The 19557-nt window shown below is 43.9% G+C and overlaps 1 protein-coding gene across 1 annotated transcript in view; it reads right to left on the bottom strand.

The window, feature by feature from the left end:
• The window catches only part of LOC136978155 (ATP-binding cassette sub-family C member 4-like), a 76698-nt gene that overhangs the window by 34866 nt on the left and 22275 nt on the right, over nucleotides 1-19557 (bottom strand). The window contains exon 7 of the mRNA XM_067273808.1: nucleotides 3065-3256. Coding sequence (XP_067129909.1) covers nucleotides 3065-3256 — 192 coding nt within the window. The remainder of the gene's footprint in view (nucleotides 1-3064; nucleotides 3257-19557) is intronic.

Here is a 19557-nt window from a genome sequence, read left to right as displayed (position 1 = left end):
ATCCGGTTATTACAGGTTTGAGAGGTAACGGAATATTGGGCAGTCACCCTAAACACTCCCAACTTCTAGATTGCACCTTCACAAAAACTTGTTTACGCTTGAAATTAATTCATTAATGTTTGGAAAACTTTCACGTACTTTTTGACAGACACAATTTAATGTTTGATCTATGCACGTAATAGGAAGCATTTTCAGAAAAAAATTTGACCCTCTCCCGTTTTCACCACATAAGGTAGGCTACTGCATCTGTTACGAAAAGAAACAATTCTCATATTGGATCCCTGCTGGCCATCAAATGTGCATAGAGCCATTAACTGTTTTGGTAATGGTCAAGTGATTAATTTGCTCAACAAATGCTGTGTGAATTAAAAATATTTTTACGTCTTCCTTCTTAGTGTCGAATTAAATCAAGAAAGCTACACAGAAGTTAAGGTACTTAGACGTCAAGATTTAAGTTGCGCATAATAAGATAACCACCACGATTTACCGCAAACCTATATACATCCCCTCTTTATACCGGCTAACTCAGCTGACCCATGGTTTTATCCGTTTTCCGCGTCCTAGCCTTGTACTCACATTGTACTGAACTGTCCGATATCAACAAGAAAGTAGTTCTAGGTAAGCTTATCGCTTCCACGCATGGATACAGCTGTTCATTAATCAATGCTCTAGCTTCCACACATTAAGCTAAGTCATCCAAGAGCAAAGCGAGGGTAATCAGGTAATTCTAAGCTACGACCCGTCCTTACACACAAGATTCGATCAAGTCTACGCGTAACTTATAAACCCGTCGTTTTTCGCATTGTATCTAACGCTAAAGACAGCTCAGATGAAGCAAGATCACCAGGAGTTTACCGTATCCATTACAAGATGAACGGTTTAACAGGAGACTGACATATATCGGATCCACATGCAGATTAGGCGTTTACGAGATCACAAATACGATGTAGCAAAGGTAAATGTTAATACTGCTCTGTCCCGTTATGCCACCGATCCGGGGGTTTCGTCCTGTTGGGACGAGGCTACCCTGATACACAGGGTTTTTGAACAATACTACATAAGATCATTGGATGTCTTAAAAATCTTCAGAGCTGACAACAACGGAAATTGCGTCAACACGGATTGCACTCCTAGTACCATATGCCTAAAAATATCACAGTGGAACCTCGCTTAACGAGCACCTCTTATTACTAATAACTCGCATAACGTGCAAAACAAATTGTAGAAATGACTCTCTTAACAAGCGACGTTTCACGTAACGAGTGACAAGGAGAAGGAAAGTCCCGAATTGTGCGCATGCTACGTCAGTCTATGTTTAGCACTCGTTTCGCTAGCTTGTTAGCATCGTTTGTGATCACAAATTTTTCCAACCTTGTGTTCAGACATATTAAGTATAAACCTCAACAACTATTGCGCCGTTATATAATAAATACGCCAAACGATATGCTACAATTTTTGGGCTACGTGAAGGCTAGATATTAGAAATTAATTAATTTGACTAGAGGTAGGCAGTTATGATTCCATCTCGTATTAAATTTAATCACAATTCCAAATTAAATTTTTTAAATGTTTAAATTCAAAATTAATTATTCATAATTATTAAATTTAATACGAGATGGCATCATAAATGCCTACCTCTAGTCAAATAAATTAATTTGTAATATTTAATTATAGCCTTTACATAGTCAAACAAATTGGCATACCGTTTGCTGTGTTCAGTAGACATATTATCTGTAATTTTTTTGTTTTCTGCAAATCGAATTTGCATTCCAGGTTGGTTCATTCCGCGCTAGAAGATAAGATGAAGACGACTCACGCTCCTTAACAATGTATATTGTATAATTTTCTTTGAATAAACGTTATACGTAAAATGTTTGGGTATTTTTTCCGGCATGAAACGCATTATCGTATTTTACATTAATTTATATCGGGAAAAATCGTTTTGCTTAACGAGTATTTCGTATTACGAGTAAGATTCTAGAAGGAATTATGCTCGTTAAGCGAGGTTCCACTGTATTGCTGTAAGGACCCAGACGAGGTCCGAAATCGCAAAAATGTAGAATTCTGTTGTGGAAAAAATAACGATAAATTATATGAGAGAGAGAGAGAGAGAAAAAAAAACTCTTGATCAAAACAACGTAACGAAAAATGTAAACAACGAGTCTCGGGACGATGTCGAACGGTGTTAAACGACCTGTTAATGTTCAATCCAAAGGTAGAACTATGACACACGCGCTCATAAAGAGGTATAAGTTTGACACAAGTATTCAAAGGAAAAAATTGAACTTAGGAAAACAATTTCAGAAAAGGGGAAAAATTGGAGAGATAGAAAAATATCGCGTGATCGTTAGAATTCCAGAATGACATCAATTATAAACAACGGATTAAATTATGAGTGCAGGTGTTGTTGTTCTATCAACAATCTCCGAGCATAGTCGACAAAGGGTGACAAATAGACACCTCGAATCGGACCTCTCCCGCGACCCGACATGGTCTCGTTCTGCGCTTAAAAACAAAGGGGTGACCAATCGGGAAACGGGGAAAGGGACGAGGGACCAATCCGAAAGGTGGATAGTACACGAGAAAAACGTACAAAAACTGGGACTTCAAGGTCGAAAGAGTAATTGACGTTGGAATTACGAACTACCTCTTATGGATTAAGCCGACGGTGTGTGTAGTGTCGTCGCTCAGAACATCTAAGTGTGCACCGCTCGTCTCCATCGTCCAACGGCGCTTCTCGTCCGCCCGGGACTGGATAGATCAACCAGCCGAACTCTCACGTTTCTGAAGATCGCTGAGATTTGGAACTATCTAACCGATGTAAGCATGAATTCGTCCAAATAAACGGTTTTCCGCATGTAAACACTTGTTTTCATTTGCCTCCTTCGCCTCCTCCCACATACACGGGATCCCTTAGGCTCATCCTGACGCGGGATTAATTGTAACCCCTTGAAAGTCGGCAAATCGTTACACTGGTATCAGCTGAAGTGGAAGATTCTGGAAGGAATTATGCTCGTTAAGCGAAGTTACACTGTATTGCTAATAAGACTAAAAATCATCTTACCTTTTCTAAAGCCGTTATATGCAAGATTTTTGTATATTTGTCTTCTTGATATTCTTCTCCAAACAAGATATTTTCTTTGATAGTTGCGTTGAACACCCACGCTTCTTGAGAAGCATACGAGATCTTTCCTTTCACCGACACTTCACCAGAAGTAATTGGAATTTCTCCCAACAATGACATTAATAAAGACGTCTAAAGAAATTAATGTCATTTCATTATTTGATACGTAATATTTTGCATAAATAATATAATTACATAAACGTATTTCCGTATTTGTATAAAAATTAGTGATGTAACGAATATTCGGTTACTATCCGGTATTCGGCCTATTCGGCCTATTTTTCACTATTCGGCCGAATACCGAATACCTAAAAACAGGAGTAAGAAATAAAAAAAACACAGTAAATTAATCATTTTTGTAACTTTTATTATTGCTGAACATTAAATTATCATTATTAAGGTTCGTAAGAAATAGCATCTAACTCTAGTATTAAATTATTTCGTAATCTATATATATAATCGAGACGAGTTGATAATAATAATCATAATAATAATCAGTGCAGAGCCCAAACGGTTAGGAGTTGAAAGTTGAAATTTGGTACACAGTTAGGGTACGTCAGGAGAACGCACACTAAGAAGGGATTTTTCGAAATTCCTCCCCACAGGGAAGAGGGACAGGATTAAGTCTTAACAGTTCCATCAACAATGGAAATGTTAAGTAACAATGTAAGTGTTAAGTAACAATGGGGTGTTAAGTAACAATGGAAGTGTCAACAATGGAAGCGTTAAGAATGGAAGAGTCAACAATGGAAGCGTTACGTAACAATGGAAATGTTAAGAGCACAAACGGTTAGGAGTTAAAAGTTGAAATTTGGTACATAGTTAGGGTACTTCACGAGAACGCACACTAAGAAGGGATTTTTCGAAATACCTTCCCACGGGGGAGAAGGACAGGATTAAGGCTTAACACTTCTGTCAACAATGGAAGTGTCAAGTAACAATGGAAATGTCAACAATGGAAGTGTTATGTAACAATGGAATTGTTAAGAGAAAGCGACGTGCAAGACGCAGTTGCAGTTTTTTTCATTTTTGCGAGAAATCGAACATATTTTTAGACCCATCTAAAAATTCTGTAATTAATCTGGAAACAGGAGTGACCCAATTCTTGCATTCTGTGAAAACGGGTAAAGTTGTCTGTAACGTAATAACCTTAATTTTCTCTAAAACGGTTAGGAGTTGAAAGTTGAAATTTGGTATACAGATAGGGTACCAAATTTAAGTACCACAGTGTTAAGTAACGATGATAGTTTGAAGTAACAATTGAGAACAAGAGAAAGCGACGTGCAATATTTACGGGCTCTGGAAAAAAAAAGGAAAAAGAAAAAGAGTAATATATTAGAACACATTCGATTTTCAAATTTAAACAGATTAGTTCGGTTTTTCTCGACCTTTCTTCTTTAGAACGTTTGATGAAAATCGATCGATATAACCAGAACACGTCGTGAAAATCGAACAGTATTAGAACATTCGATTTTCAAATTCGACCTTTCTTTAGAAATACTTAGTTCGTTGATGAAATTACTCTTTTTCTTCTGTGACTATAACGTAATAATCTTAATCTTCGCTATCGTTACTTTTGCCCGAGCAACGCCGGGCCTACCTGCTTGTTAAATAATATTATAGCCTTTATCTAGCCCGATATCTTATGGCATTGATGGCGTGTAGGTTAGAATGTATCGGGCATTAATGTTATTGTTTAGTTAATTATGGTGTATTCGTATTCGCGTATATTTTAATAGTTTTTACGATATTTTAAATAATTTACGAAAAGTTTTATTGAAACTTATCGTATTTAATGAAAGAATTATTTATCTATTTCTAGAAGATGAGTAACTAATATATAATTTATTTTATATATAAAGCAAAGAATAAGCATTTCTCATTATATACAAAAGATAACATTTGAAATCACGTCAATTTTTAAAATATTGACGAAAACAATAGCAACAAAATATCACAAAACTTAACAAATAGAAATCCCCCAATAATATATTTGGACTGTTTCACAACTGGAGAGAAACTACACATGTCCCCGCTAAAGTATATCCTTAGGGTACTATTCAGTCTACAAATACATAATAAAAACAAAATTTTAGTGCTCAACAATACATGTAACAGAAGAAAATTTTACAACAGATTACGTGCACAACGAGTTATATACAGTAAGTCCTCTACTTACGAACTTAATCCGTTCGTAACGGCCGTTCGCAAGTCAAAAAGTTCGTAACTCGAAAAGACGATGTTTGGGGCAAAAACTCAAATACAACGTTGTTTTTACAATTATGTAATGTTTAGGCTACTTGAATAATGTTGAATTAAGATTGTTAAAGGAAAGTATAAATTCAAATCAATCACATGTACATTATTTATTAAAATTACCTCATTTAAAACAACTACAAATGTACATATGTATGTACTGTAAATGTTTTTAACATAAAACTTCAAAAATAAACTTGACTCTACATAAAAAATAACCAATTGCACTTTAATAGTAAACAAATGACACCACACACGATTGACACACGACTACAGTCAGTCAAATAATCTTTATTCTCTGGCACCGCTGAGCACAGCCAGGCAGAAATACAGAAAGTACATAGTAGATACATGCCGTTAGTCATACAAGGGATACAATAAAATGGCAGAGAAAAGGAAAATAAAATAAAATAAATAACATAAATGAATTAAAATAAAAAAGAATAAAAATTAAATAAATGATTAAAAATAAAAGTGCACTATAACTAAAATAAAATTACTGTACGTCAAAGTCTAAATGCTGTAATAGCAGTGCAAGGCATGTAAAAGCATTGGCATCAAGGCTAGAGTGAATCAGATCACAAGAGAGCAGGTCAACGGATCCCACATCTAATGGAGTAGAGTGACAACAAATTTCTTTAACAAGTTAAAGTTGCTGTTGTTTTGCAGAAAAAAATCAGGCTTTACTGGCCAGTCTATATTGCTTATATTGGCATGCTGCATGCACTGATGCCTAATGTCATCCAGCATAGGACAGTTGTATAAATAGTGCATGACACCGTCCCGCACCCCACATAGCTGACAGCAGTCAGAATTAGAATGGTGAAACCTTTTCAGGTAAGCACGAAAGCGCCCGTGTTCAGTCAAAAATTGGACTAAATCATGTGTGGGTTGGATCCATTTGCTTTGAATACGTTCCTTGACCTTTGGGATAAAACGTCTTGTTATGTGTTGTTCTGGGATCTTGTCCCAATCCAGCTGCCAGGTCTCCAAGGCATTGTCCCAGATAAGGTATTTAAGTCTTGACTTAGGAATGAGATTGTAGGCAGGAGGGGTATCAGGATTAGGCGTTACGTTTCGCGCCAGAAAGTCAGCCCGTTCATTACCCGGAATGCCGCTGTGTCCTTTGATCCAATTGATGGCATACTTGTTAAAAGACGTAGAAGCTGCAGCAAAGATGTCGTTCGCAACAGGGTGAGTGTTATCTTTATTCCCCAAAACAGCAACAGTCGCAGCACTGTCTGTGAAGATGTTTATCAGTTTGTTCACAAAGTTAGTGTTGCACCAGTTGATTGCCATCAGCACAGCAAAGATCTCAGCTTGGAAGACAGAGCATTCCGGGTGTAGAGCAAAGGAATTATTGTAGACTTCTTCGCCGGCCTGAAAGATCACAAAGGCACTTGCCGTGCCATCCGTCGATTTGGATCCATCTGTAAAAGCTTCGATCTCTGTAGAGGTAACGCGAGGAGAGAGTCCCTTCCTTAAAGCAGGATGTGGGAGTGTAGATACAGGCCTGTCTAATTCAAACATGGTGGCATTAAAGATGGTTCCATTAATATCAACATCCCTGCCCCTAGAGATACAGAAACGTTTGCTATTAAATTGGAGAAACTGTAGGATGGGGAGCTTCCCAGCCACCACAGGGAGGGCTGCATTTGAAACAGTGGAATAGCACCTGGTAAGTCGTAATAAGGCAATCCGTTGTGCAGACCTCAGAAGCCGATGGTTATGAGATTGAGAGGCAGCAGCACTCCAAACAGCAGATGCATATGAAATGGTTGGTAAAAACAGGCAATCATATATGGCATTAGTTGCCTCAAAACCGAGGCCCCAATTACATCTAGCGACCCTTAAAAGACCATTAAAGGTCAAGTTACTTCGACTAGTAATGTGTTTTATATGCTGTTTCCAAGAGAGTTTATGATCAATCAGAACCCCAAGGAAAGTGAGATGACTTACAACCTTTATCGATTCATTACGAAACCTGATACAAGGTACACGTCTGTAAAGATCGGAGGCACCCGGAGAGGAGAAAACGATTCCCTTAGTTTTTGCCATGTTGAAACTGAGTTTATTACTCATACCCCAGTTGTACACTTTCTTAAAAATGTCAGTAGCTGCCCTTTCTATGTAGTTTCTTGATGGAGCAGGAGAAAACCAAAAAGGCATCGTCTGCATATGCATAGACACGACATTGGTAGCCGAAATCAGTACGGAAGAAGTTATCGAATAAAATATCCCAGAACAGGGGCCCACAAACAGACCCCTGTGGACAGCCACGTTGTAGCTTACATGTAAATTGAAGATGCCCCAGAGAGATAATTGCTTCTCTATCCTCAAAATAATTAGCAGCAAGATGGAATAAGTTAGCCGGACAATTGCTCTCACCCAATCTGTGAAGATCCTAAAATGGCGCCGAGAATTCGGTTGTTTACAAGATCGCTACCTCGGGAAATTTCGGAAAGTCAATCGGAGCAAGAACGCGCATCGGGCTATAAACCGGACATCTGTAAAGCATTTCTTCTAAAACAAACACAACGCGGTAATAAACGACGAAGGGAATGTCGCGGTGCTCGTATACAAGAGTCGAGATGTAAACAATTAACAAAAAAGGGGAGAAAGAAGAGAGACAGATGGTCAAGGTCACCTGTAGACCATATGAGCCCGGGATCGTCGCGAAGGGGGGGGCAGCCACAGAACGTTTGGCGGATCGGTTCAGCCCGATGTCCGCGAGAGGGGGCAAACTGTGTAAATTATGTGAGTAGCTGTCAACGCCCGGGAGCCGTCCCCGGCCGAATTTGGTTTTCGTCTTGCTTAGAAACAGTAGACTGACCAATCGAAAAAAGGAAAAAGGGACTTAAGACCAATCAAGAGGGAAGATTCGGGGGAAAATCGTATAAAAACCCCCGTATCAAGGTCAGAAGGGGAGACGACGGAGCTTTCTACCCGGAAGTGGACGACGGTACTCCAACCAGCCACCTACTCCTTCGCCGACGTCCGTCACCGACCCCATCGGACTCTCCTACCCGACTGCCCCGGGGCTTTACCGACGACTCCGACAGCCTTCTCCGATCGCCGTCATCCGGAGCGCCTTCTGCCGCAGACGATCTAGATCGCATCTTGTACTGTAGGCCTACCTTGTAAGTTTGTTTTGAGGTTAAAATAAACGGTTATTGTAAGACACTTGTCATCTTTGCCTCTGCCGCCACCACCCACATACGATCGGTCCCTAGGTTTTTCCTGACGTGCAATTAACTAATTGCCCCCATATGTCGGCAGCTTACATTGGTGTCAGAAGCTCGGGATTTAATAGCCCCACAAAACTTTAGTAGGTTACGCCGACAAAGAGTTTTTCTAACAAGTGGGTCGAACGATGGAGGCAGATGCGAGTGTCCCGACGCGACCTCGTGACGGTGGCAGTGGCGGTTCTCTTCCCTCCTTTTCCGCGTTTGGAGGATTGATCCCGACGTTTTCGGGTGAATCAGGGCGCGTCACCGATTTCTTCGATACGTTAGGAGAGATTGCTAGTCTGGCAGGATGGACCCCTCGGCAGTGCTTGAGCATAGCCAAGTGCAAACTCGCGGGTGTAGCCCGAGATTTTGCATGGCGAGACCTCAGCATGAAGAGCGTAACGGACTTTGAAACTTTTCGGAAGCTGATGATCCAGCGTTTTGACCAAGAACCATACAGCATACGTGTCCAGAAATTCCATACATGCTCTCAAAAGAGAGACGAGATGGTCCAAGAATTCGCGGTCCGCTTGCAGTCCCTTGCTAGCGCGACAAGCATAGATCAGACGGGTGCGAACGAAGAGGAAAACGCAATTATCAAACGCTGCCAACAGCGTGAACTGGACGAGAAATTGCGCGTTCAGTTCCTGCATGGCTTAACTGACAAGCTAAAAAGAAGAGTCATGACTCATGACCCAGAAACTTTCGCTGATGCATTAAAAATAGCTATTCGCGAAGAAACGATAGATCAATTGGCGGGAAAGACGCGAAATTCAATTGCCGGCATCACTGATGCAGTGGAAAGCCACGACACGCTGGCGGAAGAATCAAACTCACGAAGAGAATCGGCTCTCGACGCAAAAATCGCGCAGCTTTCGAAGCAATTAGCGACAATAGGGAAAAGACTCGATCAATCGCCCGCGCCTAAGCCCATAAACAATTTCCAAACAGATGAGCCCTCGCGAACAAACCGGACACAAGGAACTGATAGAGCGAATGATGGGATGCGAAATCCACGGCATTCCCCGAATGCGCAGCGACGCCCGCCGCAACAATTTCCCTCGCGATCTCAGCCCGCCAATCTGCAAAGACAACCCCGTGCGCGATATCCTTGCTACGGTCCCTATTCGGAACAAGGTCCAATGCCCCCTTGGAGAGGGAGTGGGGATGGATCACCAAAATTTCGCGCGATGAATCCTAATTGGGCAGAATACGGAGGTTATATGCCGTCGCCACTCGACTGGTACGGGGGAAACGCTTTTCCTCAGTATCCCGGGAGGTGGGGAGCGAATCAAGAAGCCCCCGAATGGCAAACCCCCATTAGAAATCTGCCAAACGCCTTTAGAGCTAGTCGGTCAGGACAAATACCCTTTTCCCCTGCGCGATTTAGACAATTCGAATACGAAACCAACCGACAAGGTGCCCCGTTGCCCTTTTATCCCCCGCGTTACGGTCCAGGTTGGCCTGGAAGTAGCTTCGAAATGGAGCGCACACCGAACAACGTAGCCGCTCCTCGATTTTTAGCGTTGCCTGCCCCTGAAAATAGACCGGTAGACAATAAACAAACGCGAGACCCCGACAGAGTCACATCAGTTGCATTTAGAGACCGAAACAGCGAAATAAATCGACCGTCAGTAGGTCCCGACGTACCACAATTAGCGGGAATCAATAAATCAAGAAGTAGAGAATTACCTCCTTGTACCATGATTTGTGAGATAGAAAATAGGAAAGTTCAGCTGACGATAGACACGGGCGCAGCTGTTACCTTGATTTCTAGGGATCTATTTCCCGACACAGCGCAATTGCAGCAAGCGGAGACTAGAATGGTAGAGTTAATAAGTGTTACCGGACACGTTATCGAGACATTCGGAAAGTTTAAGTTAAAATTCCAAATCGGACGTTTGACCTTTTTCCATGACTGTTATTTAGTGTCTCCCGAAATTACTATGCCTAACGATGGACTCTTAGGTAGGGACTTTATCCAAAAATATGACGTTACAATCTCGGTTAAAAACGCGACGCTCAGTTTCCCCTCAGGAGACACGGTGACGTTTTGGGGATTAGCCGATATGAAAAAACCCGACAATGGTTCGGAATTAAAGGAAATCACCGAGGACAATCGCACGCAACCAAGCGCCGAGCTAAGCGTACCGCCGAAAGACGATTTAAGTTTACCCTTAAATAGCGACAGCGAAAATAGAGTTTTGGAAAGCAAGGGGATAAAGAGGAAAAATAAACATACACAAAAATATAAGCGAAAGACTAAACGGGGGAAGTTAAAACAAATAACGGTTGACAGCCTAGAACGGGGAGAGGACGATTCTCCTAAGGAAGTAACGTTAGTCAACGACTACGTTATTCCCCCAAGATCAGAAGTCATTGTAGAAGGGAAGGTCCGCAACCAGCTGACAAGTCAATTAGGAGTTGTTGAACCAACACCTCAGGAGCGAGAGGGAGTGTTTATTGCTAGCACGTTAGTTAAAACACGGCAATTTGGTAAAGTACCCGTTAGAATAATGAATGTAAAAACACAACCGGTTAAATTAAACAGAGGGAGTAAGTTGGGAAATTTCCTCTTAGCGGAAGAGGAAACAAAAGAAAGCGCAGAACAAAATAAGATGACGCGATCAAATGCAGACGATTTGACTAGAGTGCAATTTGCGAATTTATTCGATTTTAGCGAAGTAGGAAAGGACAAATTAACCCCTTTGGTAGATTTATTATACAAATACAGACAAGTATTCGCGAAAGACGATTACGATCTAGGCTATTGTGATTTAGTAGAGCACAAAATAGACACTGGAAACAGTCCCCCTATTTGTCGTGCCCCGTACCGAATTCCATACGCGCAACGGGAAATAATGGATGAGATAGTGGAAAATATGATCAAAAACGGCGTAGTTGAACCGTCCAGTTCCCCCTGGTCGGCACCTGCGTTATTAGTCGCAAAAAAGCCCCAAGGCTACAGATTAGTTGTGGATTATAGACAATTAAATAAAGTTACCAAGGTAGACCCGTACCCGTTGCCCCATATCCAGGAGTCATTGAGTTTGCTGGGAAAATCGCGATACTTTTCCTCCATGGATACTTTAAGCGGATTTTGGCAGTTGCCTTTGAGCCCCGAATCGAAAGAAAAGACGGGGTTTAGTACTCCCTCGGGGCACTACCAATACAATCGGATGCCAATGGGCGTTACCTGTGCCCCAGCGACATTCCAAAGATGTGCGGATTTAATATTAAGCGGTCTGAAGAACAAAATTTGCCTCGTCTACATGGACGACATCTTGGTATTTAGCCCAGACTTCGAAACTCACTTAGAACGGATGGAAATTGTCCTTCAGCGCCTGGCGACAGCGGGTCTGAAGTTGAAGCCCCGAAAATGCCAGCTGCTGAGGCAGCGAATAAAGTTTTTAGGGCACGAAGTGTCGGAAGATGGTATCCGGCCCGACCCGTCTAAGATCGAGTGCGTTAGAAATTTTCCCCAACCTCAGAATGAGCGAGATGTTAGAGCATTTCTGGGACTGACCGGGTACTATAGACGTCACATTTCGCAATATGCAAAAATTTCAAAGCCCCTTTCGGACTTACTTAAGAACGATGTAAAGTTCCACTGGGCCGAGGAACACAAAACCGCGTTCGAAAAATTAAAGGAAATTTTGATAACTGCACCCCTATTAAGATCCCCAGATTTTGGCCGTCCTTTTGTGTTAGCAACAGATGCCTCAAACACTGCGATAGGCGCTGTGTTATCACAGGAAGATGAACGGGGAGAACTCCCAGTGGCATATGCGAGTAGGCTGTTAAAACCAGCCGAAAGGAATTACAGCACCACAGAAAAGGAATGTTTGGCCGTGATATGGTCAATCAAACACTTTAGACCCTATCTTTACGGGAGAAAATTCACAATAATAACGGATCATAGACCCCTTAGGTGGCTTATTAATGTTAAAGACGAAAGTTCGAGACTTAGTCGATGGAATTTGGCGTTACAAGAATATCAATTCGAAATAATCCATAAGCCAGGCAAGGCCCACACGAACGCAGACGCGCTAAGTCGAATGCCCGTGGCAAAGATCAGCGAAATGCAACCTATATACAGTAAGGTGCAAATAAAAGAGCAACAGTTAAAAGATCCCTTTTGTAAGCGAATCAGACAACAATTACTGAGAGACTCGTCCTCCCAGGAGACAAACCGAGAAATCGCGGATTACTACTTAGACGCCGACGAAACACTCTATCACCGAAAAGAAAATCCCGAGAGAAACGAGAAATGGGATAGAATAGTCGTACCCCAGGTTATGATAGATTACGTTTTAAGACTGTTTCACGATATCCCTAGTTCGGGACATGTAGGTAAGAAAAAGATGCGAAAGAAATTACAGACACAGTTCTTTTGGCCAGAGATGAATAAGAACATCACCCATTATTGTGATAGTTGTCAAGAGTGTGCGGTGAGGAAAAGGCCCCAACACGGACATCAAGCCCCATTGCAGACGTTCCCTCGAGTGTCGAGGCTCTTCGAACGCACGGCACTGGATATCCAGGGTCCCCTTCCTATCACTAGTAGCGGCAACAAATATCTATTGGTCTTTATCGATCACTTTTCTAGATGGGCAGAAGCGATTCCGTTGCCCGATATTACCGCGAAAACAGTGGCGAAAGCGTTCGTCACGCAAATTATTCTTAGACATTCGGTCCCAAAACAATTACTCACTGACAGAGGATCCAATTTTGTCTCCAAAGTCATGAAGGAGGTCTGCGAGCTATTGAAAGTGGAAAGACTCCTTACCACAGCTTATCATCCCCAGTGCAACGGAATGGTTGAGCGATTAAATAAAACACTAATTGACATTTTAACGCACTACGTCGACGCGGATCAGAGAAACTGGGACGAGATGATCCCGTATGCGCTCTTTGCGTACAACACTACAGTACACTCAAGTACCAACGAGACACCTTTCTTCCTCCTGTACGGACGTGATCCGACCTACCCCTTTGATATCGTCATTGAACCGAATCGACCCCGATATGACATAAACGAAAATTACGCGAGCGAATTGAGAGTGAGGATGACCTCAGCTCATAAATTAGCTCAGGAACACGCGGAAAAGGCCGCGAACGATAGAAATACCTATCATCAACGTAAGCACAAGCCATACAAATTTTCAATCGGAGACAGAGTCTTCGTTAATGAGGTAGCTACACCCGCGGGAGTGAAACGAAAATTGGCGCCTCGATGGCACGGTCCCTATAGGATAATAGCGGAAACGAGCCCCGTAGACTTCATAGTCCAACACATCCAATCCGGGAAGAAATTGCATACTCATGCTAATAGATTGAAGCCTGCAATCGCTAGGATGGAGTTCGTACCCTCCGATGCAGGAGAAAAACTCCCCGACGCGCAAAACGCAAAATCATCAATACCAACCGAAGCGCAACCGCAGACGGAACCGGTTGACCCTTGGGATGAAATTATTTTAGAGTCGCTGCATCAAAGCCGGTTAGATACCACGAACGTTGCCGAAAGCACAGGAGTTGATCAACCCGCAACTCCGTCCCAACCTACACACAACTATGCTCTCCGAAGCCAAGGACCAGTAAGCGAATATCCCTGGGTCCTTCCCAGATCGTCGGGAATTATACCGCCGGAAGTGGGGGCGTTGCGGGAAGCGGAGACTGCCGAAATGACTCAGCAAAGCGAGGGCCACCCGCGGCTGCCACCTCCCACTCCGACTGGATTATTTGGTAATTGTAAATGGTAGCTCCTCTTTATTGCGAAAGAGAGGCTATCATCTCCTAAGCGGAGAGAGGTCCATTGTAAATACGCGTGTTCATTTAAACAAATTGTCGCGAACCGGGACTAGTAGTGATGTAAGACTCCCTTTTTGATAGATGACGATGGAAAAATCCGTAACAATATATTTGTTCGTGCTGATAAGTTACATTGTGTATGAAGTGTCAACAATTGTGCCCGCCTTGACCAAAGGTGTCGTATTTCTTCACCAAGGAAACTTCCTCATGACCACGAGCCAGTGGACCATGGTTATCGAAATATCGTTCGAAGAATATGACAATTACCTTCGTGGATTACATCGTCACCTGTCCTCTTTAACTCCGGTCGTCAGAAGAGGGAAACAGAAGCAAGATGATCCCATGAAGCCCTTATGGACTCTAGCCGACGCGGAGTTGACAAACTTACAACAATCCCTCGCCGACTTCGAGGCGGAATACAACGAATTAAAATCCACCGTAACCCTAGGAAATCCCTCTCGAGCAAAACGAGGATTAATCGACGTCGGAGGGAAAATCTTAAAATTCCTTTTCGGAACCGCTACCTCGGAGGAGGTGGAAACAATGAATAGCAGGATAGACAAACTATCCCGCAACCAACAAAAGTTTGTACACATATTAGACGCCCAGACAACCGTCATGAACCAAACCCTTCAAGCGGTCAAGGACAACCGGAAATACATCGATATGATGATCCGACGACAGGACTATTTAGATAAGGAACTTCAGGTATTCAGTTACACATTCGTCGTGAGTACTGCACTTCGATACGCCGAAAATGCCGTCATGGAATTCCGAATCGGCATCACGAACCTAAGACAAGCGATAGAGATGCTAGAAAACGACCGACTTAGTTCCTATTTCCTGCCAAGGTCACAATTGGTAGAGGCGTTAACGGAAGTAAACAAACACTTGCCCAGCGGGATTTCGCTGATCGAGACTTTAAATGAAGACAATGTCTTTAAATACTATCAATGGATAACCACTACCGCTGTAGCACTTCCGTCAACACTAAGAATTTTCGCAAAATTCCCACTAATTACTCCGGAAGGATACTTTGATCTATACGAGGTAGTGAAATTCCCCGCTTATTTCCCTATTTCGAAGACATTTGCTCATTATCAAACCGAATATCCGTACATCGCCTTGTCCAGGAATCGGCAGCTTTACATGCTATTGGAGGCCCACAACTTGCAAAAATGCACAAACGGCTTAACCACGATCTGCGCACCGGAAGTTGCAGTCTGGAAGCTTCCGTATCAATCGTGTGAATACGCCTTATTCATGGCAGACGAGCCAACTGTAAACCGACTGTGTAAAAGAAAGGTGTCAGTTTATCCAAAACCAGTGTTCCGCCGTATCGACGAGGAAGGAACTTGGATATACTCCACCCCGTCACCTTTAAATTTAGTCATCGAATGTAGTCAACTGAGAAACCCACGACGTTCACCAGTTACGATGATTAAGCTAAATAACACAGGAATCTTTAAGTTGCCCATGACTTGTTCCGGCCACGTACCCGGCGTGCGACTCACGTCACACTTCCAATCACGGACTTCCTTTAAAGTTACACTCCGAAACCACTATGTGATACCAGCAATACCGGACGTTCTCAATCTTACGGAAGCGAAGATACTACGGGACTATATCCAAGAAAACGTCACCTTAAACGTCCTTCGAACCAACGAACACGATTGGTCATTGGAATTTCCGGGATGGAAATTACGAGATATAAGCCGAGAAATAAAATCAGTTAACACGGATATTCTCTCGACGACACCGAGTGTGTTAAACTATCCCGTCTCAGCATGGAACACGATCCTCATAGCCTCTTGCGTTACTGTTCTGGCGACACTTTTAATCGCTTGGGGATGCCGCAAACTATTACGCTGCATGGGAACCCGAAGATCTGCGAGTCCTTACCCCTCTTTCCGACGGGAAGAGCGAATAGAACCGGACGCCGTGGAAATGATCGAACTGATACCCGTAACTGCGGAAGCCGGACCATCGTCGGGTATCCCGGAAGCAAGAAAAGACGAAAGGGAGAAGTTAACCGTAGCCAAACGGGAAGAGGTAGTGACGCCTCCCGTCAGAATTGAGACCATTCCTACCCAAATGAGACGATTATAGAACGGCGCGAGAGAATTAAATCATCTTAAATAATAGTATTTTATGTTGTCCGTGGCTTAGAAAATTTCTATTCAACCCAACTTTCTTTTCCTTTTGTGTAGAGACGAAAATATGGAGGAAGATCAAGTTGTGACGCCCCCCATGGAAACATCAAACCCGGAACAAGATCCGATCCAGGAGTCACCTCCAGATCCTGCCCTGGTCTCCCTATTTGAATGCCCCGTCTGTTACGACTACATGGAACCCCCTACCTTCCAATGCCCGGCCGGACACACGATATGTTCCCGATGTTCGCTGTACGTCCGTCAATGCCCGCTTTGCCGGGGAGAACTCAGGAATTACCGTAACTTGACGCTGGAGAGACTAGCCGAAATGGTGGCCTTGCCGTGTGTCTACAGAGGTAACGGCTGTCCGAAAACAGGACTTGTTCCAGAGAGAAAGGCCCACGAACAGGATTGCCCGTATCGAACGTGCTTATGTCCATCAATGGACGAAGTCTGCACATGGGAGGGCGTGTATCAACAGGTGATCCCCCACCTGACGGAACGACACCCTCACATAGGTCACATAAATCACGACGCTGTCAAGTTAGTCCTCATCGGGTTGGAAGCAACTCAACCCCTCGTATGGATAACACATCTCCACTGTCATCAGCGAGACTTTATTGTCCAGGTTTTTAAAACGGAAACCAGCGATGAAAACTCTCCCGTTTATATCATTGTACAGAATGTGGGAAGCCGACAAGAGTCGGGCCGCTTCCTGGGAAGAATCGAGATTCGCGGGCGCGGTAAGACGATGCTTTGGGAGTCCACTCCTCAGAGCGTAACCGACGATCTAAAGGCCACCCTACGAATGAAGGACTGCTTAACCCTCAACGTAAAAATGTTGGAGAGAATGCTCGAGGATCACATTTTGACGGTGATGGCGACCATTTACCCTGTGGGAACATATAGGGGCGGCGAAAGGCCCGAAACAAACAAAGCGGCATAAAGGACCCTAACGCCAGGAAATACGGACCTCCTCTTTTTGAGAAGGCAACCCCAATCGCGAATAGAAACCGATCTCCGAAAAAGAGACGGGGGAAGAGAGGAGAGAACCCGCCAATAAAGGACGCCTACGTCATTAACCAATAAAACCTTTTTCTTTATATTTGGCAGACAACAAAACAAAAGCACGAGTAGACAACATGGCAGAAGCAGCCGAAACCTGGGATTTGGAAGAGTTGGATTTAGAGACAGTGGCCGAACTTTTCGGGTGGAGTGACGAAGAAGAAGAAGAAGAGGAGGAGGAGAAGTTCCATGTGTGTCCGACGGCGGTGCGGCACGCTATCGCCCGCGTTAGAAGTGCCCCCGACGAGGCTACTCCGGAGATGGTGGTCCTACCCCTGCAGGGAGAGGTGGACCCTGAAGTAAGGCGGGAGGTGGAGGAAGCACAGAGGTACGCGGCGCAAAGGGCGAAGCAATTTCAAGAGAGGAAACTCCGGGCCCAGAGCGACCAACGTCGTGAGGAGGAAAGAGGACAGGAGCCTCTGAGAACGGAGGAAAGGGGGGCTTTTTCCCTTTGGGCTCCGCGAGGCATGGGAAGAGGCCTCGGAATGATGCGGGAGCTCCCCCAGCGGTATTCACAGGAGAGGGACCAGAGGTGCCCAGCGGCGGGGAGAGCCAGGGGCTGGTCTCCGAACCCGCGATGAAATGCTTGCCGGGCGGGGACCCCTCGGAGACCGGAGAAAGAAACCCGGAGGCCCCGACTTCTGGATGTGCCGTATGTGTCTTCTTCTTTTGTCCTTGTTCGTCTATCATATTGTATTCTCTGTAGTGTAGTTTGAAATTCTGTTTGTCTATATATATATGTTTTATATTAAATCCCTTTTTTGCTATATGGTCCGTCTAACAATTAACACAAAAATTGATCTGTCGCGAACAAGAACGGAGACGGTGGTCGACAAGAGTAAATGGAACTCATCGGGGAGAAGTAAAATAGGATCACTACTTCCGGCAAAGTGGAGATCGAACTGGCAGCCGAGCTGCCAGGTAAAATGTTGCCAAAATGTAAGCAACATTTTTAAAAGGGCGGGAGCCCTGTGAAGATCCTAAAATGGCGCCGAGAATTCGGTTGTTTACAAGATCGCTACCTCGGGAAATTTCGGAAAGTCAATCGGAGCAAGAACGCGCATCGGGCTATAAACCGGACATCTGTAAAGCATTTCTTCTAAAACAAACACAACGCGGTAATAAACGACGAAGGGAATGTCGCGGTGCTCGTATACAAGAGTCGAGATGTAAACAATTAACAAAAAAGGGGAGAAAGAAGAGAGACAGATGGTCAAGGTCACCTGTAGACCATATGAGCCCGGGATCGTCGCGAAGGGGGGGGCAGCCACAGAACGTTTGGCGGATCGGTTCAGCCCGATGTCCGCGAGAGGGGGCAAACTGTGTAAATTATGTGAGTAGCTGTCAACGCCCGGGAGCCGTCCCCGGCCGAATTTGGTTTTCGTCTTGCTTAGAAACAGTAGACTGACCAATCGAAAAAAGGAAAAAGGGACTTAAGACCAATCAAGAGGGAAGATTCGGGGGAAAATCGTATAAAAACCCCCGTATCAAGGTCAGAAGGGGAGACGACGGAGCTTTCTACCCGGAAGTGGACGACGGTACTCCAACCAGCCACCTACTCCTTCGCCGACGTCCGTCACCGACCCCATCGGACTCTCCTACCCGACTGCCCCGGGGCTTTACCGACGACTCCGACAGCCTTCTCCGATCGCCGTCATCCGGAGCGCCTTCTGCCGCAGACGATCTAGATCGCATCTTGTACTGTAGGCCTACCTTGTAAGTTTGTTTTGAGGTTAAAATAAACGGTTATTGTAAGACACTTGTCATCTTTGCCTCTGCCGCCACCACCCACATACGATCGGTCCCTAGGTTTTTCCTGACGTGCAATTAACTAATTGCCCCCATATGTCGGCAGCTTACAAATCTGTCGTAAAATTTGCGGCCACCAGGCCGAATTGAATGCATTTTTCAGATCTAG

This window comes from Centruroides vittatus, unplaced genomic scaffold (genome assembly GCF_030686945.1).
Source record: "Centruroides vittatus isolate TY-2023 unplaced genomic scaffold, ASM3068694v2 contig_5, whole genome shotgun sequence".
Taxonomy (NCBI): domain Eukaryota; kingdom Metazoa; phylum Arthropoda; class Arachnida; order Scorpiones; family Buthidae; genus Centruroides; species Centruroides vittatus.
This window is presented reverse-complemented; position numbering and strand designations above follow the sequence as displayed.